The sequence below is a fragment of the Rhodnius prolixus genome, unplaced genomic scaffold (genome assembly GCF_049639745.1).
Source record: "Rhodnius prolixus isolate KJV_2025 unplaced genomic scaffold, Rpr scaffold_1, whole genome shotgun sequence".
Lineage (NCBI taxonomy): Eukaryota > Metazoa > Arthropoda > Insecta > Hemiptera > Reduviidae > Rhodnius > Rhodnius prolixus.
In genome coordinates this window covers 67,685,339-67,708,137 of record NW_027411581.1, presented here as the reverse complement: position 1 = coordinate 67,708,137, position 22,799 = coordinate 67,685,339, and the positions used below count along the sequence as shown (strand labels likewise).

General features: G+C 38.1%; 1 protein-coding gene and 1 non-coding gene across 3 annotated transcripts in view; one reads left to right on the top strand and one right to left on the bottom strand.

The window, feature by feature from the left end:
- Positions 1 to 22,799, top strand: part of LOC141446276 (G-protein coupled receptor GRL101-like) — a 153,284-nt gene that overhangs the window by 29,813 nt on the left and 100,672 nt on the right. For both annotated transcript variants that reach the window (XR_012453613.1, XM_074112807.1), the window contains exon 3: positions 20,591 to 20,737. Coding sequence is in view for 1 of the 2 variants with exons in the window: in XM_074112807.1 (XP_073968908.1) it covers positions 20,591 to 20,737 (147 nt within the window). In the remaining variant the exon portion in view is untranslated. The remainder of the gene's footprint in view (positions 1 to 20,590; positions 20,738 to 22,799) is intronic.
- LOC141446422 (5S ribosomal RNA) lies at positions 7,412 to 7,530 on the bottom strand. The gene has a single exon (XR_012453707.1). It is a non-coding gene; the product is annotated as a 5S ribosomal RNA (ribosomal RNA).

Genomic DNA, 22,799 nt, shown 5'->3' with positions numbered 1-22,799 from the left:
ACTCTAATATCAAACATTTAAATTTACCTACATACCTAAAAATAAAGATGTTCTTGTAACGCGATAATAATCGACCACTATCGATATATCATTATGAATGGCGGTACTAAGTGGCCTAAAAAGATCTTTGAGCCGATTATAACTGGAACAAAATGCTCTAAAGAAACGGCCGACGAGATAAAAAAAAGCAAACTTAACATTTATATAAATATAATGGAACACCATTGCGTGTTGCATGAAATGCTAATCGAAATTTAAAAAAAACATTTCGGGCTCTTGTTTTATTGTTATTAATCAATCCAAACGTTATTAATTTTACCAAAGAATTAAAATAAATTAATAATAATATTCTCTTTATAAAAAAAAATAGGTTCCGTTCAAGTTAATGAAGAATGGAGATGGGTAAAGTATAACTGGGTCACATTGAAATCATGTTGGTGATTATGAGAGCAAACTGATCATATCTGCATGCAATCTTTCTCTCGTAGCAAAGTATTAGGGAATACCAACTTTACAAATATTGTCTTCCTACCAGAAGCGGCAGGTGCCTGGAAAATAAGGGGGCTGGAGCCTGTGTACAAGGGGAACTTTGTATTAGCACGGTTTTTCCGAAGTCTACAAAGACTCAATCGCTCTCTTTTTCCAACGCTACTCTTTCTTCAAGGGGAAATCTGCTCAAGATGGGGGCTTATTAGCTCGGAACCATTGTGCAGATTAGGTCAAGAAGAGGAGGAAACGGCCTCTAACCTGCTGTTCGATAGCGTTGCAATCGAGCGTTGGCGCTATGAAACCTTTGGAACGTTGAGGCCGAAGGAGATAGTAGCGCAAAAAGAACTAGTAGGAAAAGTCCTCAACCTCTTTAGCAGGGGAGGGTTCGCTTACTGGAACTAAGAAGGGGCTGGCACTATAAGTCTTTTGTGGCTGCGGTGCCGTGGGGCGTAGGTCCCGTCCAATCTATTATCTTATCTTATCTTCTTCAAGGGAAAAAATCTAGGCGTTTTTCTTTTTTCAAGGTGAGGAAATGTAGACGGAAACATGAGTGAAGTCGAAAATCTCTCTACTCCAAATTGATTGATCTAACCTCTGCTGATGGATGTAAGACCGAAACCATTAGAAAATGTTTATATTTCTACCAGTAAGGCTTTACATACAAACGGCCATTTCTACGAATCCCCTTATAGGGGAAAGATATATTTCTTACTAAAATTTCTGAAAATTGGTCTTAAGACCTTAGTTCAAGGTCATAGGTTTCAATGACAGAAGGAGATATTGGGTTTAAGGCAATGAAGAAATGTTAACCAGTTGGGCGTGGAATTTAGTTATTAAAAAAAAACCAACAGTGTGCGGAATTAAAATCAGACAATGACGAGTCGAACGCAAAGGCAAAACAACCAAAAGTCACTACAACGTCATAATAGACACTGCAAGCAACTTTTTCTGCAATCTCTCTGGGGGGCTTGAGATTACAGACAAAGCATTCTGTGCTCTTTCAAAATCTTGCACCGTTTCTTCACGTATGCATTGCTCTAGTTCAGGGGTCGGCAACCTATTTTAAGTAGATAGCCATTTCTCCTTAAATAATTTTAATAAATCTTACCAAGAGCCGCAAGGATGGTGGTGTAAGAACCTCAGTAGATCATTTGTATTCACAGATTATTATTTTATGATATTCAATAAGATTTAAATGTTTTATATATTTATTTTCACATATTGCAAAGTAAATAAACAAATAAATAATAACGAATGAAAAGGCGGCAGTCTTACAATATAAATCAAGTACTTTATTTTGATATTGTATAATTCTATTCAATTTCGAACCTATCACTTTAAAATTATTTTTGAAAAAATACCTTTAATAAATGGAATTTTCATTCGATTCAATAAAATTAAACTATACAATATATTTTGGGCACGCTGAAGAGCCACACAATTTGGATAAAAGAGCCGCATGCGGCTCGCGAGCCGCGGGTTGCCGACCCCTGCTCTAGTTAACTAGTGACGCAAGAGCTTTTACAAGGAAGAAAAAAGAGCTTTTGAATTCTGTGCAAAATAAAATCATGCTCGTACTGAAGTCCTAAACCTCTATTTAAGGTAAAAACTGCATTGCACAAGGGGTTGAGAGCTTCTATTTGGGTGCCTAATTCCCAATCTCTAATGCGGAGACCAAACATGTACCAACCACTTATCATTTGGCTGGCTCCCACCGCAGTTCTATTGGGTAAGATAAAGGAAACATCCCACCCAAATGATATTCTTATTGTACTTTATTAAAATATCGAGTTTTTTTAGTTAATGGCAATTTTATATTTTTCACAACGAGTATACACGTCGAACGCACCGTAATAGAGATTTGGTTTGACGGGTATACACTGTATTAACTGTTTAAAGACGGGAAATGGCATGAAATAGCGATGGAGTCACAATATTTCAATACTAACTGCTCGTCATAATCAATCAACTTCCGCTAGAACAGTCAACTTCCCGCCATCAGCATTTCTTCAATTCTCCTCGGCTTGTGAACAGTTTGTGGACGATTTAAAAGCAAGTACCATTCCAACGCTTTGACTCCTGTTGCTCAGAGGCAAGAACATTAACATCAATGGCCCAGTCTTTGCACTTTGATCCAAGGCCACTTGCAATTAACCAAGTTTTTACCACTTGATTATGGTACTTATTTTCTCTCGCACCTAGCAGTGCAATTATGCAAATTTAAAATATCGTGTTTGTACAAAGCACACGCAGCTTTTATTTTTGGTGAGCCCTTTGTGCATACTACACAATTCAAATCTTGTGGTCTTGCCACAGGTTAAAGGTTATATTCCAGTTACCGATATTTTTGACCTCAATTTTTTGTGCATTGAAAGTTAACCCAGATCAAAGGATTTGGATTTTTCTCCGCGCGAGAGAAGCTTTAACTAATCCTTGTAAATTAATCCTATTAATTAATGGATTAGCCGATTTTGAGGTAGACTTTTTTTTTGGCATCCTTTGTCGGCATTTTTAAAAAGACATTTGGACAGACAGACCAATTTGTAAAAATCAGTTTTAGTCTCGTGGGCCCTCAGAGCCAAGTAGAAATAAATTCTTGCAAACAAAAAAATGGTGGGAGAAGTGGCAGCTCTTGGACAGTTGCTGCTGAGGCGTAGAGACGGGGCACAGTTACCCTTGAGTTCCTTTTGCGCAGCATCTTTGGAAGATGTAAAGAAATCTTTAAGTAGGGACCATTCCGCCAGGGCGGAACTACCCAAGAGAGAGAGAGAGAGAGAGAGAGAGAGAGAGAGAAAGAGAGAGGAAGGCTACTTATTTTATGACCTGTTGCTAGGGTCCGGTGGGCCTCGTAAATTCCTTGGGGGTACGACGGGGGCGCCCTCCGTAAAAGAATCCAGGAACTTTAACTTAGCCATCGTGTCTGAATGCTAAGTTACTTCTGCCAGCCAACTGTGCACTGCACCCTTGTCTCAGGGTTCAGATAAAAGATCAGGTATTGTCTGTACGAGAAGCTTGGTATTCATATTTATCGTTTATAAACGTGCCAAAGCAAGACATTATTTAACTTATTACGGCTCACTTCAGTCTTTTTTTTTTTAATGATTTAAAGCCCGTCAACATCTAAGGTTATTGGCGCCCGGAGCTTTTTTCAGTACTGCACTGCCGGCCTCCGGACAGTGTTCTCTCGATACAGACAACACTCTCCATCACCGGACAGTGAGCTGTAAGAAGCTTCTAGGAAGAGAAAATCTAAGGGTCAATAAGCTGGATTCGAACCCGGGACCTCCGCGTGGGAGTCCAGTACGCTAACCGCATGGCTAATTCCTTCCCTTTGAAGTAATTACAACTGCAAATCCAGTAATAACTTCTTTTTTTTTTGGTTGCGAGAGCGGAAATTGGCATCGCGTTTAGATTAAGATCTAAGGATTACAGTGTTGTATTCTCCACAAATCTATTTAGCTCTATTCGCTTAATTTTGTTATTATTGTTGTTCATTCTTTTTGGTGACTGATTCATAGTTTCAATAGGTTGAAAAAATAATCGCCATTTCAGTCGAGTTTTATTTTGCCGATCTTTCGACCTAGGGACTAGGTCATCTTCAGGGCAGTGGAACATATTTACAGATTGTTAACAATGATTCTATTAAAATGAATATGTATAACGTAACGAAATTTACAAAAATTATTTACCTAGTTTAGAAAGTAATATTTTTACATTTCAGGGTTGGTGTGTCTTCTGTCTTGTCTGTTCATGGACTGAGTTTGATCGATCTGTGTGTGATATGTGTTAGGTTGTGTGGAAGTCAGAGTTGCCAATTGTCAAGTATTTTGTAGTAAGTTTGCGTATATGTTGTTTAAATTGTTCGTGTCTGTTTTGAAATTTAAACTGTTTTCTGTCTTAGATATGTATATCATTTATTATTGTTAATTTAAGACGCGTCTGAAAGCGATTGGCGTCCGGAGCATTTTTCATTGCACTTCTGGTCTCTGGATAGTGTTCTCTCATTTCACTTTTATCATCGCTTAGAAGAAGCTTCTAGGAAGAGAATATCTAAGCGCCAGCAGCCGGATTCGAACCCGGGATTTCCGCATGGGGAATCCAGCACTCTATCCACTTACCGTTTCCCTATTGTCTTTACTTTCCCCTTCTGTTTGTTTGCCTAGTTCGAGGAAGTGCTCTGATCAAATTTCGAAATTGAAATCACTGTGAAAATCGCTTGTAAAAACGTTTGGATCTCTTAACAAGAAACTAGTTTGGATAGATTCAAGCAGTTACTCACAATGTGTGGAAACGGATGTATTGTAGGACTTTGTCATATCTCTGCCATCGCGAGAGGAAGTTTACGGCTTTAAGGACTTCTGCAGATGGGACTAAGTAGAGGAAATGGAGGGGATAAAGCGAGTGAGATTTTTGGCCACAAAGAAGTAGAAGAAGACCATCCCAACTTGCCCATTACGAATCAGCGATTCAGAAAGACGATCTTTTCCATAAAGTACCAAACAGCCAATAATGTTCTCTCATTGTTAATCACTAACAATCACTCGCTTCACGCTCAATAAGCTAACAATTTGAATCTCCAGCATTTAATGAGCTTAAATCACCACCAGCCGTTACTGTTCACGAGTCATGCAATATATCGCTACGCCATCGATTTCTTTCTCATTAATCCATCGATTAATCGATCCTTCACCGCGCCTCCCCCCCACACTGCACACAACACTGGACCTGCTCTCCTGATCTGTATTTTAATGATGATAATGGCACATATCGTATTAGTAATCCGTTCGTCAAACTGTTAAATGCCTAAATAAATTAAATCCAACTCAGAGAAGATTTTTTCGGAGAAATTTTACTGCATAGTAACTACCCTTCGCCAAGTAGTAAGAGATATCAGATTGCTTAAAGCGAGCTCTTGGACTCTATTGACAAAATTTCTGAAAGCTCTCTGGACGCGAGCTCCTACTTAAAGCACAGGAGACTTAGGCAAGCTGGTGACGTACTCGTCAGCAAGGACTACTCGGTTGTTTTCGCTCCTCCTACATTTCACTATCTCCACACTTAATAACAAGAAGTATAGCGCTCTATGACGAACTTCCTTTGGGAGAAATAACCGTTTTAGAGTCCCGTGAGTCAAAAAAATAAAACCCGAAAACAAACATTTGGGTAAATTCAGCTAGCCGGAAGTGACAATTCACTGAAATGATCTTTCAGCATTTTAAGATTTACTTAGAGACGACATTTAAACTTCATTACAGTGATTACAAACATCTAAATCTACCAGCTTATATTTAAACCGTTAAAGGCGCCACGGTAGCGAGTCCATGGTTAAAGGCGAGGCTCGCAAAGCTAAATACGTGGTAATGGTTCGAACCCCGGTCCAGAGCCTTGCATTTTATTTAATGGTTTTTAAAAGGAATTTTGTAGCAAAGTATGTTTGCTATATCCGCCTCCGGTCACGTTACCTAATTGATAGTTGAATGTAAAACCTGCCCGAAAAAAATATCCATTACTTTATCTTTTTTTTTTTTTAAATTGAAATCATTTTTTCAAGGAAATTCAATTAAAGGCCCTTGCAGGTTCCCTCTGTAGGGCCTGTCCTATCTCGTTCTAAGGGGAAGGAGTGAATTTGAAGGTAATTCCCCAAACGGAAGTTCCTGATTGTTAAATGGTCGATAATTCACTTTCTAGAAAATAGCCATTCTATAAACTTCGTGTTGGCTGGGATTCGTTTGCCGGTAACCTGACATTTCAGTGTAATGTACAAATGGGAAAGGAAAAAAATTTTAGAATCGAAGGAGCCGTTTGCGAGAGAATCTTGAAATTCGGAGAATTCTATTCAGTGATGAGGCACATCCGTTCGGCCCACTTTAGAAGCTTGAGAATTTAGAAGTTCCGCCTCCTTATCCGCTTGAGCTAATAACTACAGGTGATAAGGACGACGTGGGTGTGATCGCGCCAGATGATTCTCCTTACCGCCCCCTTTACTAAATATTGCAAGATCTTCCTTTGAAGTTCAGAGACTTGTCCCTCGCCGCTTCACCCCCTCCACTAGTCGGGAATGTTGGGAGAAGATTAGTTTGCGTCGGCGTTCTTTCATAGCTATTCAACTTAAAGCGCTTATTGTACGGCGAACAGTTCCAGGATCAATAAGAGGCTTGATAACAAAGTCTGCAGCAAACACTCCTCGCACGACTTTGCTCTATATTATGTAAAAGTTGTCTATTTTATTCAAATTTGGCATTTTTACTATATATATGTTCAGAAAGCCCCTTCTGTGGGAAGTTTGGCAACGCTAACATGCAAACTTTCGGGTTTCCCAATTAGGAAAAAAATCGGTTGTGATCGCTAAACTGGTCTACAAACTCTCAACTCTGTTATCATTATTTAATTCTTATCTCTTTAGCAGCAATCTAGCCGCCCCATCTCTCGGGAGTACTCTCAATGGAATGTTCCAGTAAAGTCAGCTAATTTAAGTCACTATACAAAGTTTGAACAAAATCGAAGGAGCCGTTTGCGAGAAATATTCTATTCGTTAAAAAAGCATTTCCGGTCGGCTCAATTTTTAAAAATTCCGCCCCTTATCCGCTTTAATTAATATGATAGGTGGATAAGACAGTACAATTAACTTATAAGGGCACTTCAGAGGAAAACCTAACCACCCCCACTTCCGGAAGTGTACTTAACATAATTGTACTAGCAAAACGTTAGGAATAGAAGTTATGGATTCACATTTATGCAGCTAGAAAACTAAGTCAAAGTCGTGTGAGTAGTTTCGGTGAAAATCATTTAAAAAAAAAACTGATTTAGTGTAGTGGAACTTCCGTTTAGGAAATTGCGCCTAAAAAACATAACTGTGGCATTTCCTGTTAGGACTTCAGGGGATTAAAATAGTTGGGTGGGCCGCAGACAAAAAAAAAAAAGGTGCCAACAGCACGCGGTGTTCCCAGGCGGTCACCCATCCAGGTACTAACCACGCCCGATGTTGCTTAACTTCGGTGATCGGACGAGAACCGGTGTATTCAACATGGTATGGCCGTTGGCTGTTAGATAATAAGCTGAATATCATATTTAACAGTTCCTGGAGGGATCACGTGTTTTTTAAGTTTCAGTGTTGGATACTCTTCTTTTAAACCAACTCGAGTTGTGACCTTTTTCCAGTGACTTTATTGATGGCTAGCATCATCCATGAGGTATTTTTTTTTGGGAACCATCAATGCAGAGAGGTATTTTCATGAAATCGAAAGACAACGTTATCCAAAAACACGTTTCACAATTCTCTTATTTCCCAAAACTGAATGATGACTGTCGCGGCCTACAGGTTATCAACTCTTCCAAACATCTGGACAACTAGCTTGCTGTTAGAATCTCCATCGTGGATGTCCTGGCCAAAAATAGAAAATCCTTGTATCTGGAGATCCTGATTTCTGCTATGTTGGCAGTAAATCGACTAGTTTCTAGTTGGCAAACTGGTGCTCAAACTAATGAAGCACACGTTTCCATTAAATGATGGAAAGCCTAGTTTCACCAATTTAAGGTTTATCCAGTGATACTGACAGGACATTGTCTTCCACATTGTGTATCCCAGCATGCACGATATGTGCCTGTCTGTTTGTTACGTGTGTACATAATGTATAAATATGCACGAATGCCGTGTTTGCCTACGTTACGCGTGAGCATACAGAATACGGTTGGAGTGGATTTTGTTTACTTATCTTATCTTCCGCCATAATTATAATTATTTATTTTATTTTATTCACATTTTGTTTTATTTTATTTTTTTCCTATTATAAGTTTAGAATTGTTCTTTGTGTACAAATATTGCATAATTTAATAATTTGAAGTTAATAATTATTAAGTTAAGTGGGCATTATAAAAATGAAATGTTTACGTCATGTAAATAAAACAAAAACAATATCAAAGGAAAACGAACACAAATAAACGAACCACTTATACCATTGTCTGAAACCGAATTAAATTCTGACGTCAGTTATTTAAAGATTTTTATGGCCGGTTGCGAGACCAATTAGAGAATGAAATGAAATCTTCGAAGTATTCTTTAATTTTTGGGTAAAACTTTTTATTGCTTACGGCAATACAGTTTAGAATTCTAATGGTGTGACTCGTTCAAAGTATTGCATTGGCACTTTTTAAAGTGACGCCAGTTGTCCCCTCCCTTGAAACTATCGTAAAATCAATTTTCAGCACAAGAAGTTTACTCATTTGGCCAAATTAACAGAGATCCAGGTCAGCTGATCCAAATAAACTACGTCACGTTTTTTTAAAAATGGAATTTGCTTTAAAATAGTCTTGGAGAAAGGTGTTTACTACACGACATTGGACTTCACTCAATGGCGCCTTTTCGGTGAATTGTACAGGATCACCTGTTGGCTAGGTAATCATAATGAAATTCTACCAAGATTAGCATACGTTATATGGAAGGCATTGGGTAGTTATTAAGAAGAATCTGGTGTAAACACTTTCTCGATGATATTTAAATTTGTCTTAAAACTTAGACTTTTGTACTAAAAAGATATTTGGCAATACTATAAATGTTCTCTGTTATAGAATGCAAGGCAACACTGCTCATGCAGAATCCCGCAAAACATAATATTCCCAAACTTCCAAGATTTGGCTTTACTTACTCAAGTCCATCGCCAAATGAAATCCTTAATCGAGTGGCCAAAAGTTTGACATTTTGCCAAAATACTCGGAAGAATCTTTTCCATGTACGTAGTCACACTTGATGGACAGTAAAACGAGACGTGTCAACATCTGATGGTTGTCAGTATACTACCGGGCACAAGGGACAAGGTTCTCTCGTTACGGTGAGCAGTAAGTAGCTCCCAAGAAAGAGAAGGTAACTGCATCCTAACCGGGACCTCCGCGTGGGAATCCAGCACGCTGAATCCCTTCTCTTTTGAGACTTATAGTAAGATAAAATCATATGAGTGTTCAAACTGGATTCTTTTTCAGTCAGAGGTCCTTAAATCAAGTACTTCCGGCGAATATCCAGACTGCAACACTTCCGCTTCACTCAAGATCAGGGAAAGTAATAAACTGTGCCCTGGAAATTTATATTTTGGCCCAAGTATTTTCCAAGAGAACCAATATAGAAGAGAATTCCCTCTAAATATAGAATATTAGAGAAATCTCAGAGTAAATTGGCCGAATTTCCCCCATTCACCCCATCCTCCTTCGGGAATGTAGTAGCGCGAACGTCATCCGCCATTTTCTTCTTTGGAATTTTCTAATAAAACCTGTCTGATTGAACAATCTGGGAGTGTAGGCTTTACCAAATAGCAGCAGCGTAGGTATGGTTGTTCGTATTAATATAAGTGGCTAGGATTTTAGCAACCCTGAGGCAGTTCATTGCCTTCAGCTAGCCATTCCTTTGGACAGAACTTAAGCACTAGGATGGACTCTAACAATTCCATTCTGCCCAATCCCTCAGTATCCATATTGCCTAAAACTTTGGCTCAACCAGTTCAACCAGCCCACTTTTGCTCCTGAAGATCTGCGAACTCTTTGCATTCGTGCTTAGCTTTGGTTTTAATCCAGAGACACCCACTTCCTCTATTGATGTTTAATTTTCAGAGAAATACAAATAAAAGTGGCCAACATTGCTGGGCTTGCTGAGCAGTTCGCTTTTGGTCAGAGTCCTAACACATTTTGCTAATTCGAACGAAATGCTTCGTAAAATCCTTGTTCTGAGGAAGCTTACGGAGTAAACCATCTCGTACTCCTATAATACCCTTCTTGATATTTACAACAGTGGTCACAGCATCCCGACTTGACTTGTTGCACCTCACATTGCCAAACCCATTCGTCATCCACTTCTCTCGTCAGCTCTATGGGTTCCGGATACTAAGCAATTACATAAGTGTGTATATCCTTTCTTTTTTTTATTTTTAATGATTTAAGGCGCGTCAAAATCTTAGGTTATTGGCGCCCGGAGCTTTTTTCAGTGCACTGCCGGCCTCCGGACAGTGTTCTCTCGTTTCAGACAACGCTGTCGCATCACCGGACAGTGAGCTGTAAGAAGCTTCTAGGAAGAGAAAATCTAAGGGTCAGTAAGCTGGATTGGAACCCGGGACCTCCGCGTGGGAATCCAATACGCTAACCGCATAGCTAATCCCTTCCCTGCTTTCTTATATTTCAGTAATCTTTAAAGTATTACTTTAAAAAAAAATTAAATTACAGTTAAAAGAATCTAAGGAGGTAAGATCGCATAAATGCAACAGTAGAAGAACGTAAAAATTGGCCAGGCTGCAGGAAGTGAAGTGTTACAGACTAAGTTTGGGGTTGAAGGGAACGATTAACTTAACGGAAGTGTAAAGGATTGGCTCTTAAGCAAGGTTAGAGACGGAAGCTGCTGGATTAGTCCTCTTCCAATAGAGCTCAGCAGAACCTTTAATTAACGGAAGAACCAATTATCTCTTCTTATCTTACTGCGCTCAGCAGTTTCTTCAATTGGCGTGTATAGACGTCAGTTAGATAGCCTTTGGTATCTTATCTTCAGTCTTAGGTACTTCAAATTACTTTCCACTTATCGCTAGAAGTACTTGAGTGAGCCAAATATCAAATTTTAACCGGAAGTAAATGATACAGCCCCTCGAGTCCTTTAGAACAAAATACGTGGAATCGCTGGATGCAGAAACTTTATTTCGATTGGACAACATTACCGGAACCCGTCAAAATCCTTCACTGGAAGTTTTACTGTACTGATCATTTCGAGAAATGTCGCCTGCGATTTCCCGTAATCATGTTGGTAGTGATTGTTTATTTTACGAGTTTAACAAACCGCGTACTAGACCTAAAAGACAAGCAATGATGAAACGTGCGAAACTGCTTTACAAACTTCTTGGACGACGCTCTAAATTGACCATTGAACTCAAACGCTTAATATACAGTACTATCCTCAAACCCATGTGGACTTACAGGACTAGAGTTGTGGGGTTCAGCCAAACCTACAAACGTACGGACTGTACAGGACATTTCAGTCAAAACTCCTCCGACAGATAGCTGACGCTCCTTTCTACGGTGACTAACCTCACTCTTCACAACCACCCGAATATACCCATTAAAGTTTCGGGTTACATCAATTTTTCTTTTTGTAGTTTTTTGTACTTACAGACAGACAAACAGAGTCCTGAACGCTCGGGCGGACATTTTTCTTAAACACCCTTTTTTCCCCCCCCCCAATGAATTCAATGGAGCAGGAAATGGGTATTAAAGGTGAAATCTCTTGAACGGAAATTCGATACAATCATAATACTTCCTTTTACAAGCAGCTGTGCTAAAAATAAAAAAAAATCTTGGAATAGCAATTACGTACGTACTCCGCGATTCTAAACTGAAGTGGTTTTTCTTTTTGGGTAAGGCGATTATTTAATAGATTTTCCTTGGAATTTTCACTAGAAGGGTGTGGGTGTGTGTGAGGGCGGAGCGTCATCTGATAATAAATGATCAGCCCCCAGGGAGGCGGCAGTGGGGGCGAAGGCCGCCTCCAGCAGCTTTCCTGACTACGAGCATTACAAGCAGTGAAAAGCTCATTTTTCACTTGCCGCCCTTGATCATCAAGAAAACATTAAATTCTTTGCCTTTGAAGGCATTGGGGTGGCGTTTAATAGCCTCTCTTACCCCCCTCCCGTCCTTCCATTCATTCTGCTTTGTAAGGGAAATCGCGTACCACGTGAGAAATCTTTCAAAGTGATGGCCTAAGCGAATTTTGAAAAGCAAAATCTCTTAGATCTAATTTAAATTAATTTGCGTTTTCATTGATTTTTCTTTTTTGGGGGGCGGGAAGGGCGACAACAGGAAATGTGTTCATGCAAAATATTAAGAAATTGTGTTTGCAACGGGAGTATCCGCTCTGATAACTCCTCAGACATACAAACTGGTTTTTAGAAAATCATATACGTGTTTCTGTGACTGACTGCAAAATGTAAAGTAATGCCTAATATTCCAGGCGAGCTTTACGTCCAACTACCAAATTTGGTGTCGTGGACGGAGGCGGCGATTAGCAAATCATACTTCCTTATTAATTTCTCGTATTCACCATTAAATGAAATCCAAGGCCTAGATCCTTTTTTCTTTTCTTTTTTTTATCCTACCCCACGGTCGCTGGCTACTTCGGCCATGCGACTGCGTACAGCCCAATATAAATTAGATTTGCAGCAGTTGCTGCTTCGTACATCCTGCAGAGATATGCAGTCGTCTAAAAGCGAGGCAGTCATAATTTCTAATCTGCATAACGGGCATATTTGTGATCCAGCAACACCAATGCGATGTAAATGGGACTGTAAATAGTCATGGCCCGTTTTCATCCGAAACAAAGCCACCTCTATCAAGGCCTAGATCCTGGTAACCTCCGCTACGACCAACCCCACACCCATAACCCACTCAAGTTTCCGGTAAGATGGTTCTGTATGCCGTTTCCCTTCATCCTGCTGTTAACAATTTCCTTTAAAAACTACATTATGTTTTCCTCCACATCAACATTTCATGTCCTTCTGTTTCCCTTTTTTTTCCAAATCCCAAAAATTGAGGACTTAAGAACCTACAGGAAATGGGAAATGTACAAAATTACATTACTTCCTTTTACGATAGTTGAAGAGGAAGGAAGTAGTGGAAGACACTGTGGAAGCAGTTCACAGCTGTATTGAGAGCGCCGCGCCCAATAGTTGGTCAGCCGACACCACGGCCCACTAGATAAACAACACATTCTCAAGTGTTTACACTGGCCCAAACACCACCACCAGTACATGTGTTTAGACTTTTGGCGGTAAATATTTAAAGAAAAGTTTAAGTAAATTTATTTTGGGTCATTAAAGAGAGAGAGACAGTGAGCATTAAACTCCCGCCAGTCCCGATATTTATATAAAATAAATGAATATCAAGTAAGCAATGTGTGTTTACATTTGGCGCGGTTTTTTAATGTCACCTGGTACCCTCTGTTTATCTTTACAGTAAATGTTAGGTTTTTCCATTATTTTTACCCACATGTTTTTCTACATTTCTTACGTTATAAACTATTTTATTCACAAAGAATTTTTTACAAAATAATTTTGTAAATCCTCTCTTTACTATTTACAACAAAAAATTCCGTAGCGAACACCCGCACAAGGTCGATTTCCCCTAGAATATCGAACTACCAACTTAAGAAATTTTCTTTTAACTCCGAATAGCCAAGTTGAACATGATGCTTAGTAACATCATACACACAGCGGAACCGTAAATTACTAAAAATAGAGAGATCAGAGGCAAGGCTCCAGAAATATGATCATACTTATTTGTCCAGATATTTGGTTCAAATAGAAGTTCTAGATGGATCTAGGTAGGTGCACAGTTTAGGATAATTCGCAGAGGCATTTTCGATATAATCACAGGAAATCGAAAAATATATTCAGTAAAATAGTAGGTGAGAAGGTGGTAATATGGAACAGTCTTATTTTACCTTGCATATTTTGAATACTACTGAATTTAAAATCTACTCTGAAGTAAAATCATAGACATACATTTATTTGTCTTTGTAAATTTGGAGTCCTGAGTGGATTAGAGCAAGGAGTCTGGAGTTACGCTGAAAAATTAGTCTGTCGTGGTGCCATATTGGGTTTTCAGAAAGTGTGGTGGTAATATCGGGACACACATAATAATTATATTTAATGTTCTCGTTTTCTCCATGAATTATAAAAATAAGCCTTCAATATGCCACAAAACTATATTTTACACAATTATCGTACATTAAGGGATAAAAATTAAGGGTGTAATCAGTTTTCTTAGAGAAATGCCAAGAAATCTTTGAAATGATATTTTTAGGCCCTTTATAGTACCTTGTAGAAAAAAAAATTATAAGACACTAGTTTCGTCTTCAGTGCCACTTTTCACACTTGTTCGGCAGACGATTAACGAGGTTGTTATATGGGACAACGCTGTCCCATAATACCACCATACACCGCGCGTACAATATAACCTCATTTTCTTTCCAATATACATTCATATTTGAAATCCATAATACTGGCAATTAAAACTCTACTTTCTACATTTTTAATGTCTAAGGGAAATTATTCTAACTTTCCTCGGTATTAACCAAAAGCAGAGGAAAATCAACCTTAAAAAAAACTTTTTAGCATTGACAAGATCAATACGGTCCTCACTCTGCCACTCGATTGACGCGCTGCCTCCTGCAGCAGACACAGCCTACCCCAAAGAGTAGTAAGGCACCAAAAACTAACAGATAGCACTACAGGGTTTCACAAAAACAGGGGTGTCCCAAATTCCAACTCCGTCCCAAATTACTACCTTCTCCTCTACTACCCGTTTAGTTCATTCAAACTCCGTATTTTGTAAACATATTCAAGCTTATGTTAGAGATAGGAAGATACATAACAGTGGAAATTAGGAGGCATGCCTAACCGTACTTATAACCTCCACCTTTCTGAGAATATGTAATAAATGATAGATCTTTATGAGAAAAATGGGTTTACTAAATAAATGGACCCAGTGAAAGTGGTATAGCAGGAAGTTGTTGAGATTTTGGTCGCCAAGTTTCCGGCTGAAAACCCACAAAGATAGTGTTTCATCTTCCGGTGAATTTGCGAGTCAAATCCCTCTCTCTTACTCTCATACAAGCGCACATGTATCCTGAAAATCCGCTTTGTCTTTACTCCGAGGACAAAAACTCGAGTCTATTTCCGGTGAAAAAATTCTAGACGATGACCCTGAAAGTAAGAACTCCAAGTTTACCGAGATTCGTAAAAAAACTATAAAATCAGAATGAGTGAAAATCTGTAGCCATCTGTCAGTGCGAACAAAGACAGATAATCTGACAGATGAAATAACAGATGACAGATCGGGGTGGGGTCCGAAATGATGAAGGAAGTGAACAGTGAGATCTGTCAATATGTCGGCCGCTGGAAGACGGCAAGATTGATTAGAATCTTCAGCGGCACTTCTTGTAGCCATCATTGTCTGGCAGCTAGTTTAGCACCCCCACCACTTGAGAGCTTGTCTAATTCTCTCTCTCTCATTGGTCTACTGTGAGAAGGAGCTTTCTTGTTGGCACGCGCCATCTAAATGGTGGGGATAACAATGAGTCTTGGCCAGCGAGTCCGCGATGAGAATGTCAGCTTCCTGTATGGGTCGTGAAACCTCCACAGGAACTTAGCTAATCCTAATCCACTCTCACACCGTCTGATATTAATAAACATCTGGCGCGACTCACACGACTTAGCGCAAAGTACGGAATCGGATGTTCCATTAAACTTATGTTTGAACTAGAGAAATAGTTGGAGGCTTCATTATTAAACAAGTTGTGTAATACTTGGATATTAAACAAGGGCTTTCAGCTAGATAGAAGATTTACATTATCAGCTAAGGTTCTGCGATCATATTAAATATTAATTATCCAGTTTTGATGTCCCCTGAGTCAGAAAAAATAGTTTCAACAAAATGTTCTGAGTGTCTGGAAACCTTAATTCCAAAAACGGAAACTCAAAAAGACAATATACTTTGTTACAAGGACTTAAAACTTGAAAGACTAGACAGACAGCAAGTAACTATAGTGTGAGGCGGAAATCTAAATGGAGTCGCAAAATCACTATACTACAGTGATTATTTTACCTCATGCTGTTGCATGAAAGTCCGAAATTCCGTTCAGAGATACACGCATTTTACGACGGATAAAATCAAATATATTATCCAGCACTGCCAACCTGAACACATTTTCAATAAAATTATTAACATTGTAAAAAGAATAAGATATATACAATATATAAGTATATTTTGTGTATATACAGGGTGACCAGAGTTATATGCTCCACCCACTTTTTTTTTTAACGGCGGGAAATTTCAAAAAAATAAAAAACACGTATTTAATCATTTTTAGTCTAGTTTATTTTCAGTGATTGACCCATTTTTTTAAACCCCTGTATCTCGAGATACAGCATCCAACTTTTGTTTTTCAAATGGAACGTTATATTTTTTTTTTTTGCATATTTTTATAGTATTTGAGCTCCTAAAAGAAACAGAATAAAATTTTTTGAAATCGGTTAGGTTTTTCAAAAGTTATGGTAATTTAAAATATGAAAAACAAATTTCAGTTTATTGTCAAAGTTACGTTATTTTTTTTAAAGAATCTATTCAAACTGGGCACAACCAACGGATAGGCAAGCCAAAACTCTTGGACTTCCACGTTTTGCTTGTAGCAGCAGTTATGGTCTAGGCAGGCTAGAGTTATTCAAAAAAAAAATTTGGGGGGGGAGGGAGCTCAAATACTATAAAAATATGCAAAAAAAATATAACGCTCCATTTGAAAAACTAAAGTTGGATGCTGTACCTCGAGATACAGGGGTTTAAAAAAATGGGTCAATCATTGAAAATAAACTAGACTAAAAATGATTAAATACGTGTTTTTTATTTTTTCGAAATTTCCCGCCGTTTTAAAAAAAAGTGGATGGAGCATATAACTCTGGTCACCCTGTATATATATATATATAATTATATATATAATTCATAATATTTATTTATTTAACACTGTTTTGATAAAAATATTTTATTATTTTTTATTTATTAATAACTGTTTAGATACAAATGTACACAACAGTGAAATTTGACCCAGTAAACAAAAAAAAATATATATATAATGAAAACTGTAAGGATTATCACAAATAATGAATAAACACATAACTTTTTAAAAACAAAATAGAAAATTCCACATACGAGGGTGGTTTGAAAAGTCCGTGCAAAAGTAAAAACTACTTAATTTTTTGGGGTAAACCTTTTTTATTTTTCAACATAGTCTCCTTTTAGGCTTATACACTTCGTCCAACGCTGCTCTAGTTTGTTGATCCCTTCCGAATAATAGGATTTGTCCAAGTCTGAAAAATAGCCATTCGTTTCTGCAATCACCTCCTCGTTTGAATAAAATCTTTTTCCCGCCAGCCATTTCTTCATATTGGGGAACAAATAGTAGTCCGAGGGAGCCAAGTCTGGAGAATAGGGGGGATGTGAAACGAGTTGGAACCCTATTTCCATTAATTTTGCGACCACAACTGCTGAGGTGTGAGCTGGTGCGTGAAAAGGACTTTTTTGTGGGGCCAATCGTGGGCGTTTTTCTTGCAGCTCGGTTTTCAAACGGTCCAATAACGATGAATAATATGCACCTGAAATAGTTTTACCCTTTTCGAGATAGTCGATGAGGATTATTCCTTGCGAATCCCAAAAGACAGTCGCCATAATCTTTCCGGCCGAAGGAACGGTCTTCGCCTTTTTTGGCGCAGATTCCCCCTTGGTAACCCATTGTTTAGATTGTTCTTTGGCCTCAGGAGTGTAGTGATGTATCCATATTTCATCCACAGTGACGAAACGACGCTTAAAGTCCTGCGGATTCTTTTGGAACAGCTGCAAACCGTCCTTGCACACACTTCACACGATTTCGTTTTTGGTCAAGCGTGAGCAATCGCGGCACCCATCTTGCGGATAGCTTTGTCATGTCCAAATGTTGATGCAAAATATTATGTACCCGTTCATTCGAGATGCCCACAGCACTAGCAATCTCAAGCACCTTCACTCTTCTGTCATCCATCACCATATCATGGATTTTATCAATGATTTCTGGAGTAGTAACCTCAACAGGGCGTCCAGAACGTTCAGCGTCACTTCTGCCCATATGGCCACTCCGAAAATTTTGAAACCACTTATAAACTGTTCTAATCGAAGGTGCAAAGTCACCATAATGTTTATCAAACTTCTCTTTAGTCTCCTCAGGCGTTTTGCCTTTCATAAAGTAGTGTTTAATCAACACACGAAATTCTTTTTCGTCCATTTTTTGAAAATCACTCGACTTCCTCGATTCAAACGAATGCCAAACACAAAGAAATAGACCGATCTGGCTGAAACTTGGTGTGTGTTCTTCCAAGTGATGCTACTAACTAAACATAACCTCAATACGCGCCAGTGGTGCTATCTCTCTGACTTTGCACGGACTTTTCTAACGACCCTCGTAGTAACAAATAGTAATAAGGAATTTACATTTACTAACTCGGGCACAAAATGTGTTCTTTATGAGGCAAAAAGTGGACATTTAACATTAAAATGAAAACAGCCCATTAGTTCGTTATTCCTATAATACACACATTCTTCAGAATGCTTTAAAATTAATGAGGTGCTCTCATGGGTAAATTTAGATATATATTTCCCAGATAATTTAAACTGTGCAATAAAGCAATTCACAGTAGAATTATATATATTATTTATTTATTTTTGTATTTAAAATATCTTTTTTTCTTATTTTATTAATTAATATTGTAATTTGAAAAACATAAAAATTGTTAACAAATATTACGACGGGCGTTTTATAAACTTGAAAAGTTTTTTTTTAAACATTTTTAAATAGCGTGTTAAATTTATATTTTATTTTTAATCAGGTGATTTTTTTCATAAAAATGGGGCATGTTCGCACAGACTGCCAGCAACATGTAGATTAGATCTGCCTCCTAGATCAATAACTTGATTGCCATCATTTTGTTTAGACAGATTACTTTTAAGGATGTTGTAGGAGAGGAGTGTGGCGTGGCCAGCGCACACTATTGGTCTTATGCAACAGACCAATTAGTGAAACCCTCTGTTCCGAACTTAAGGGGGATGTGTCAAAACTTGTACTTTTGTGGGCTCGAAAAATTTACAAACGAGCATCTCTCGTTCATTTTCACATTTACACCTTCCGTTTTTGTGTTACTTCCGCCATTACCGAAAGAATGATTACATTAGGAAGAGAAAAGAATCGCGTCTGTTTGTAAAAGGTTCAGAATTTTCCTCTTAAACTAATTTAATGAGAGAGGAAATACGTCATGGCCCCCAACATTAAAGGAGGGAAAATATTTCCTTTGATGGCTTCGTGGGTAAAAGAGCTGTGGAAAAGATCCACTTTTGCTGATTTAATTTAGAAGAAAAATATATATACGATGTCTGGCTTGCATTGCGTCCAGGTGGGGGCAGGATGTTCCGGGCTCCATGTGGGCCGCACGGTCCCAGTGTTCGTAATGTCAAAGCCAGGCTTTCGTTCTCTCTCCTCTTCTAAAGGAGAACTTGAAATATTTGAGGTAATGGAAACTCTGTTATAACTTCTCCTGTTTCTTTCTCTCTCTTTATTACGTCACGTACCGGAAGTGGAGTTCATGTTTACATTTCCACCAAAGAGTATACATTTAGAGATACTTTAAGATAGGAGTTACAAGTAGGTATTGTTGGTGGCCAACACATATCAAAAAACCAGAAATACACAGAGTTCAAATTCCCTACTTGGTTTATACCAGTACATGCTATTTGTCCTGATACTAAAATCAGTCAACAGCCATTACTGTTTTGAGGGTTTACACTTTACCCCCGCCCCATCAGTTGTAAATATGGCTTTCTTGCTGACTTTTCATTTTGAGTTTTCCGGATATCCGGGTGGATGGTATTTACGAGCATAAAAATGCCCCCACCAAAAAAAAATCGCAACAAGCTCAAACTGAATATCTCTTTGGTACTACTTTAGGAAATGTCACTACTACTTCAGGTGTTGCCACTCGTATATACCATACATTTAAATTTGCCTACATAATAAATAAACTGTTAGAAGTCTAGTCTAGAACCACTCGCATGACTCGCTGCTAAGTTTAAAGGAAATCCGTTGAGTCGTTTTTTTGACAAAAATTAACAGAAATATCCGATTTAGTAAAGTGACTCTTCCGGTCGAATAATTTCACTCTATGACGCATTTTCGCCGGTTTCCGTGGTGGTGAAAAATCGAAATATCACATTAGAACTCGCTGCGAACATTTTACTGTCCACACATGCATCCGGAACTGCCCGGAATACAAACAGACTGAAAATCTGCCCGATTAAAAACCCTTTACTGTTATAAACTAGAGCACTATTAACATTTGCTATTTAAAGTAAACATCCCAAGTTAAAAGAAATGTAGACATCCATTGTAGTTATGAAATAGCAGGCTACGATCCTGGCTGAACTCTGGGCGCCTCCCAGAATGGGTCTCTACTGTAGCGGACAAGTTATTACTTTTATAATTTACTGATGTTCATTTTTCTTCCATTTTCAGGTTTGCCGGAAATCGAAGCAATTGGAAACTGTAATTCCAGCAAGCCGGTATTCCATTGCTCATCCGGAGTCTGCGTACCGGCTGACGTACTCTGCAATGGCATTCCAGACTGTGAGAATGGCATGGACGAATCCATACAGCAGTGTGGTAAGTAATCCAAAGTAGTTCGATATGACGACGTCACTTCACTAAGATTATTGTCAGTGATTCCAAAAGAACCAACAGCCTCAGTTAGGATTGGCTCTGCGAATGAGTTTCCACTTAAGCGCCATGGACTGTAACTAGTGGGCTGGCGTTTTGCAATGATGATAGTGGCGTTAGATCAATTGCTCCTCCAAGAGGACCATTTTGGGGCTCATGGCTCTCTGCTTCACTGATCCAAGTCTGGTTGAGGCCACAGAGCTACTTTCCTCTAATTTCAGATTCAAGGCCGAGATCAATGATGCAATGGAAATTGTAGTTTAATCTACAGATAAATCTAAATGTTTGTAATGTGATTTTGTTCACAAACTCCGTTTCAAAACATAACCTTCGTTTCGGTTATACCTAGCATTTCTTCAATTTATGATTTGTTCGCAAGTGACGTCTTCTTTATCTTTAGAATTCTTGTGTTTCAAGACTTTATATCAATGACGTAGAAGTACATTGTTTTTGAAAGCATTCTAGAGAGAGACAAGCCTTACGAGCTTTATTTGCAAAGCTCAGGTCACTGAATTTGCATAGGCACTTTCGATTCATTTTTGAGATGGTAAGACCAGCCCATGAGTGCCACTTCAATATCGGAAGAGATCTTCAGTTGTTTCCTGACTAGGTAGAACTAGAAGCACTTCTTATTGTGTAAATTCCCCGATTTAGAATATGCTGGGAAATTAAACTACAGGCTTCACTCTTCCAGATTCAATCCTTAGAGGTTCTCCTTCTATCCATGTACATCTCCCAGAAAGGGTCACTTATCACACCGTCGCGGTAATCAATCTCGACGAAACATTCCTTACGGAATATTCATCTTTCCATACAACTTTCATTTTTTTTATTGATTGATTCATCTGAAACAAAATTATGAAAAATTTCACGTTCTTTTACTGTGTGGTGCTACAGTTTTAAGCTCCATAATACTACAAAGACAAGGGAAGACAGTACTAATAGATTTGATAGCACACGACGAAAAAAATCTTACCATTCACAATAATTTGTCTGCTGCTGTTAAATGTGAAAAGTAAATATTGAGACATAAATCTGTGCCTTGAATCGGTATCATCTTCCTGTCTAATTATGTCATTGACTCGATTACTATCGTAAGTCAGTTCGATTTCAAATAGAATAAGTGCCCCCCTCCAAAAAAGAAAACGCCAATACTGCAAAATAAAAATGATACATCACTCTACGTCAGTTCACACTAAACAACATCATCTCCGTTAAGAGCAGAGGAAACACGTATTACAAAAAGAGTCGAACGACTAACTGATAGAATAATTTATTGCATTGTGCTAGAGTAGTTGGCGACATTGTCCACGTATCTTGTATTCTTGTTGATTCCCCCACACACACTCGTACTGAACAGAAGTGATTGATTCTCCTCCTCCTACAATATCTAGGAGCACCACTTCCGCTTGTAGAGTAAAAGTTCTAAGTATTTATTTATTATTGGTAACGATAAAACAGATAGAAAGAGAAAAACATTGATTAAAAAAAATATATCATAAGCTTATCAGACGTTCAGAAGCTTTTATAGAGCAGATTTTAATATTCTTCGCGATGGTTTAATAATTATTGTTATTGACTCCAAAATAACCCATTTCTGAACGAAATTAAGCAAACTCTTTCCTGTATATATAATTCACTTGAGATCAATAATAACTAAATAAGAATACCGTTTTATCTTCCGCTAGTATCGCTTTGTTTTACATTCTAAATCATAAATACTTTTTTTAATTCATTTCACTAAATTTCCTTAACAAAAACTTACAGTTTAAAATGTCAAGTGTTGATTAAACTACATTTTAAACTACCTTTTGGCGTTTTACGCTCTATAGGGAGATTTTGTTTATATTTCACCTGTATATGGAGACATCTATTGTCTATAATTGTATGAAATTTAGTAAAAATCTGTCGAGCAGGAAACGAGATATTTAGAGTTAAAGTTTCGTTTCGTTTGAAACAGTGAAATCTTTAACTTCAATTATCTCGAAAACTGCTCGATAGATTTTGT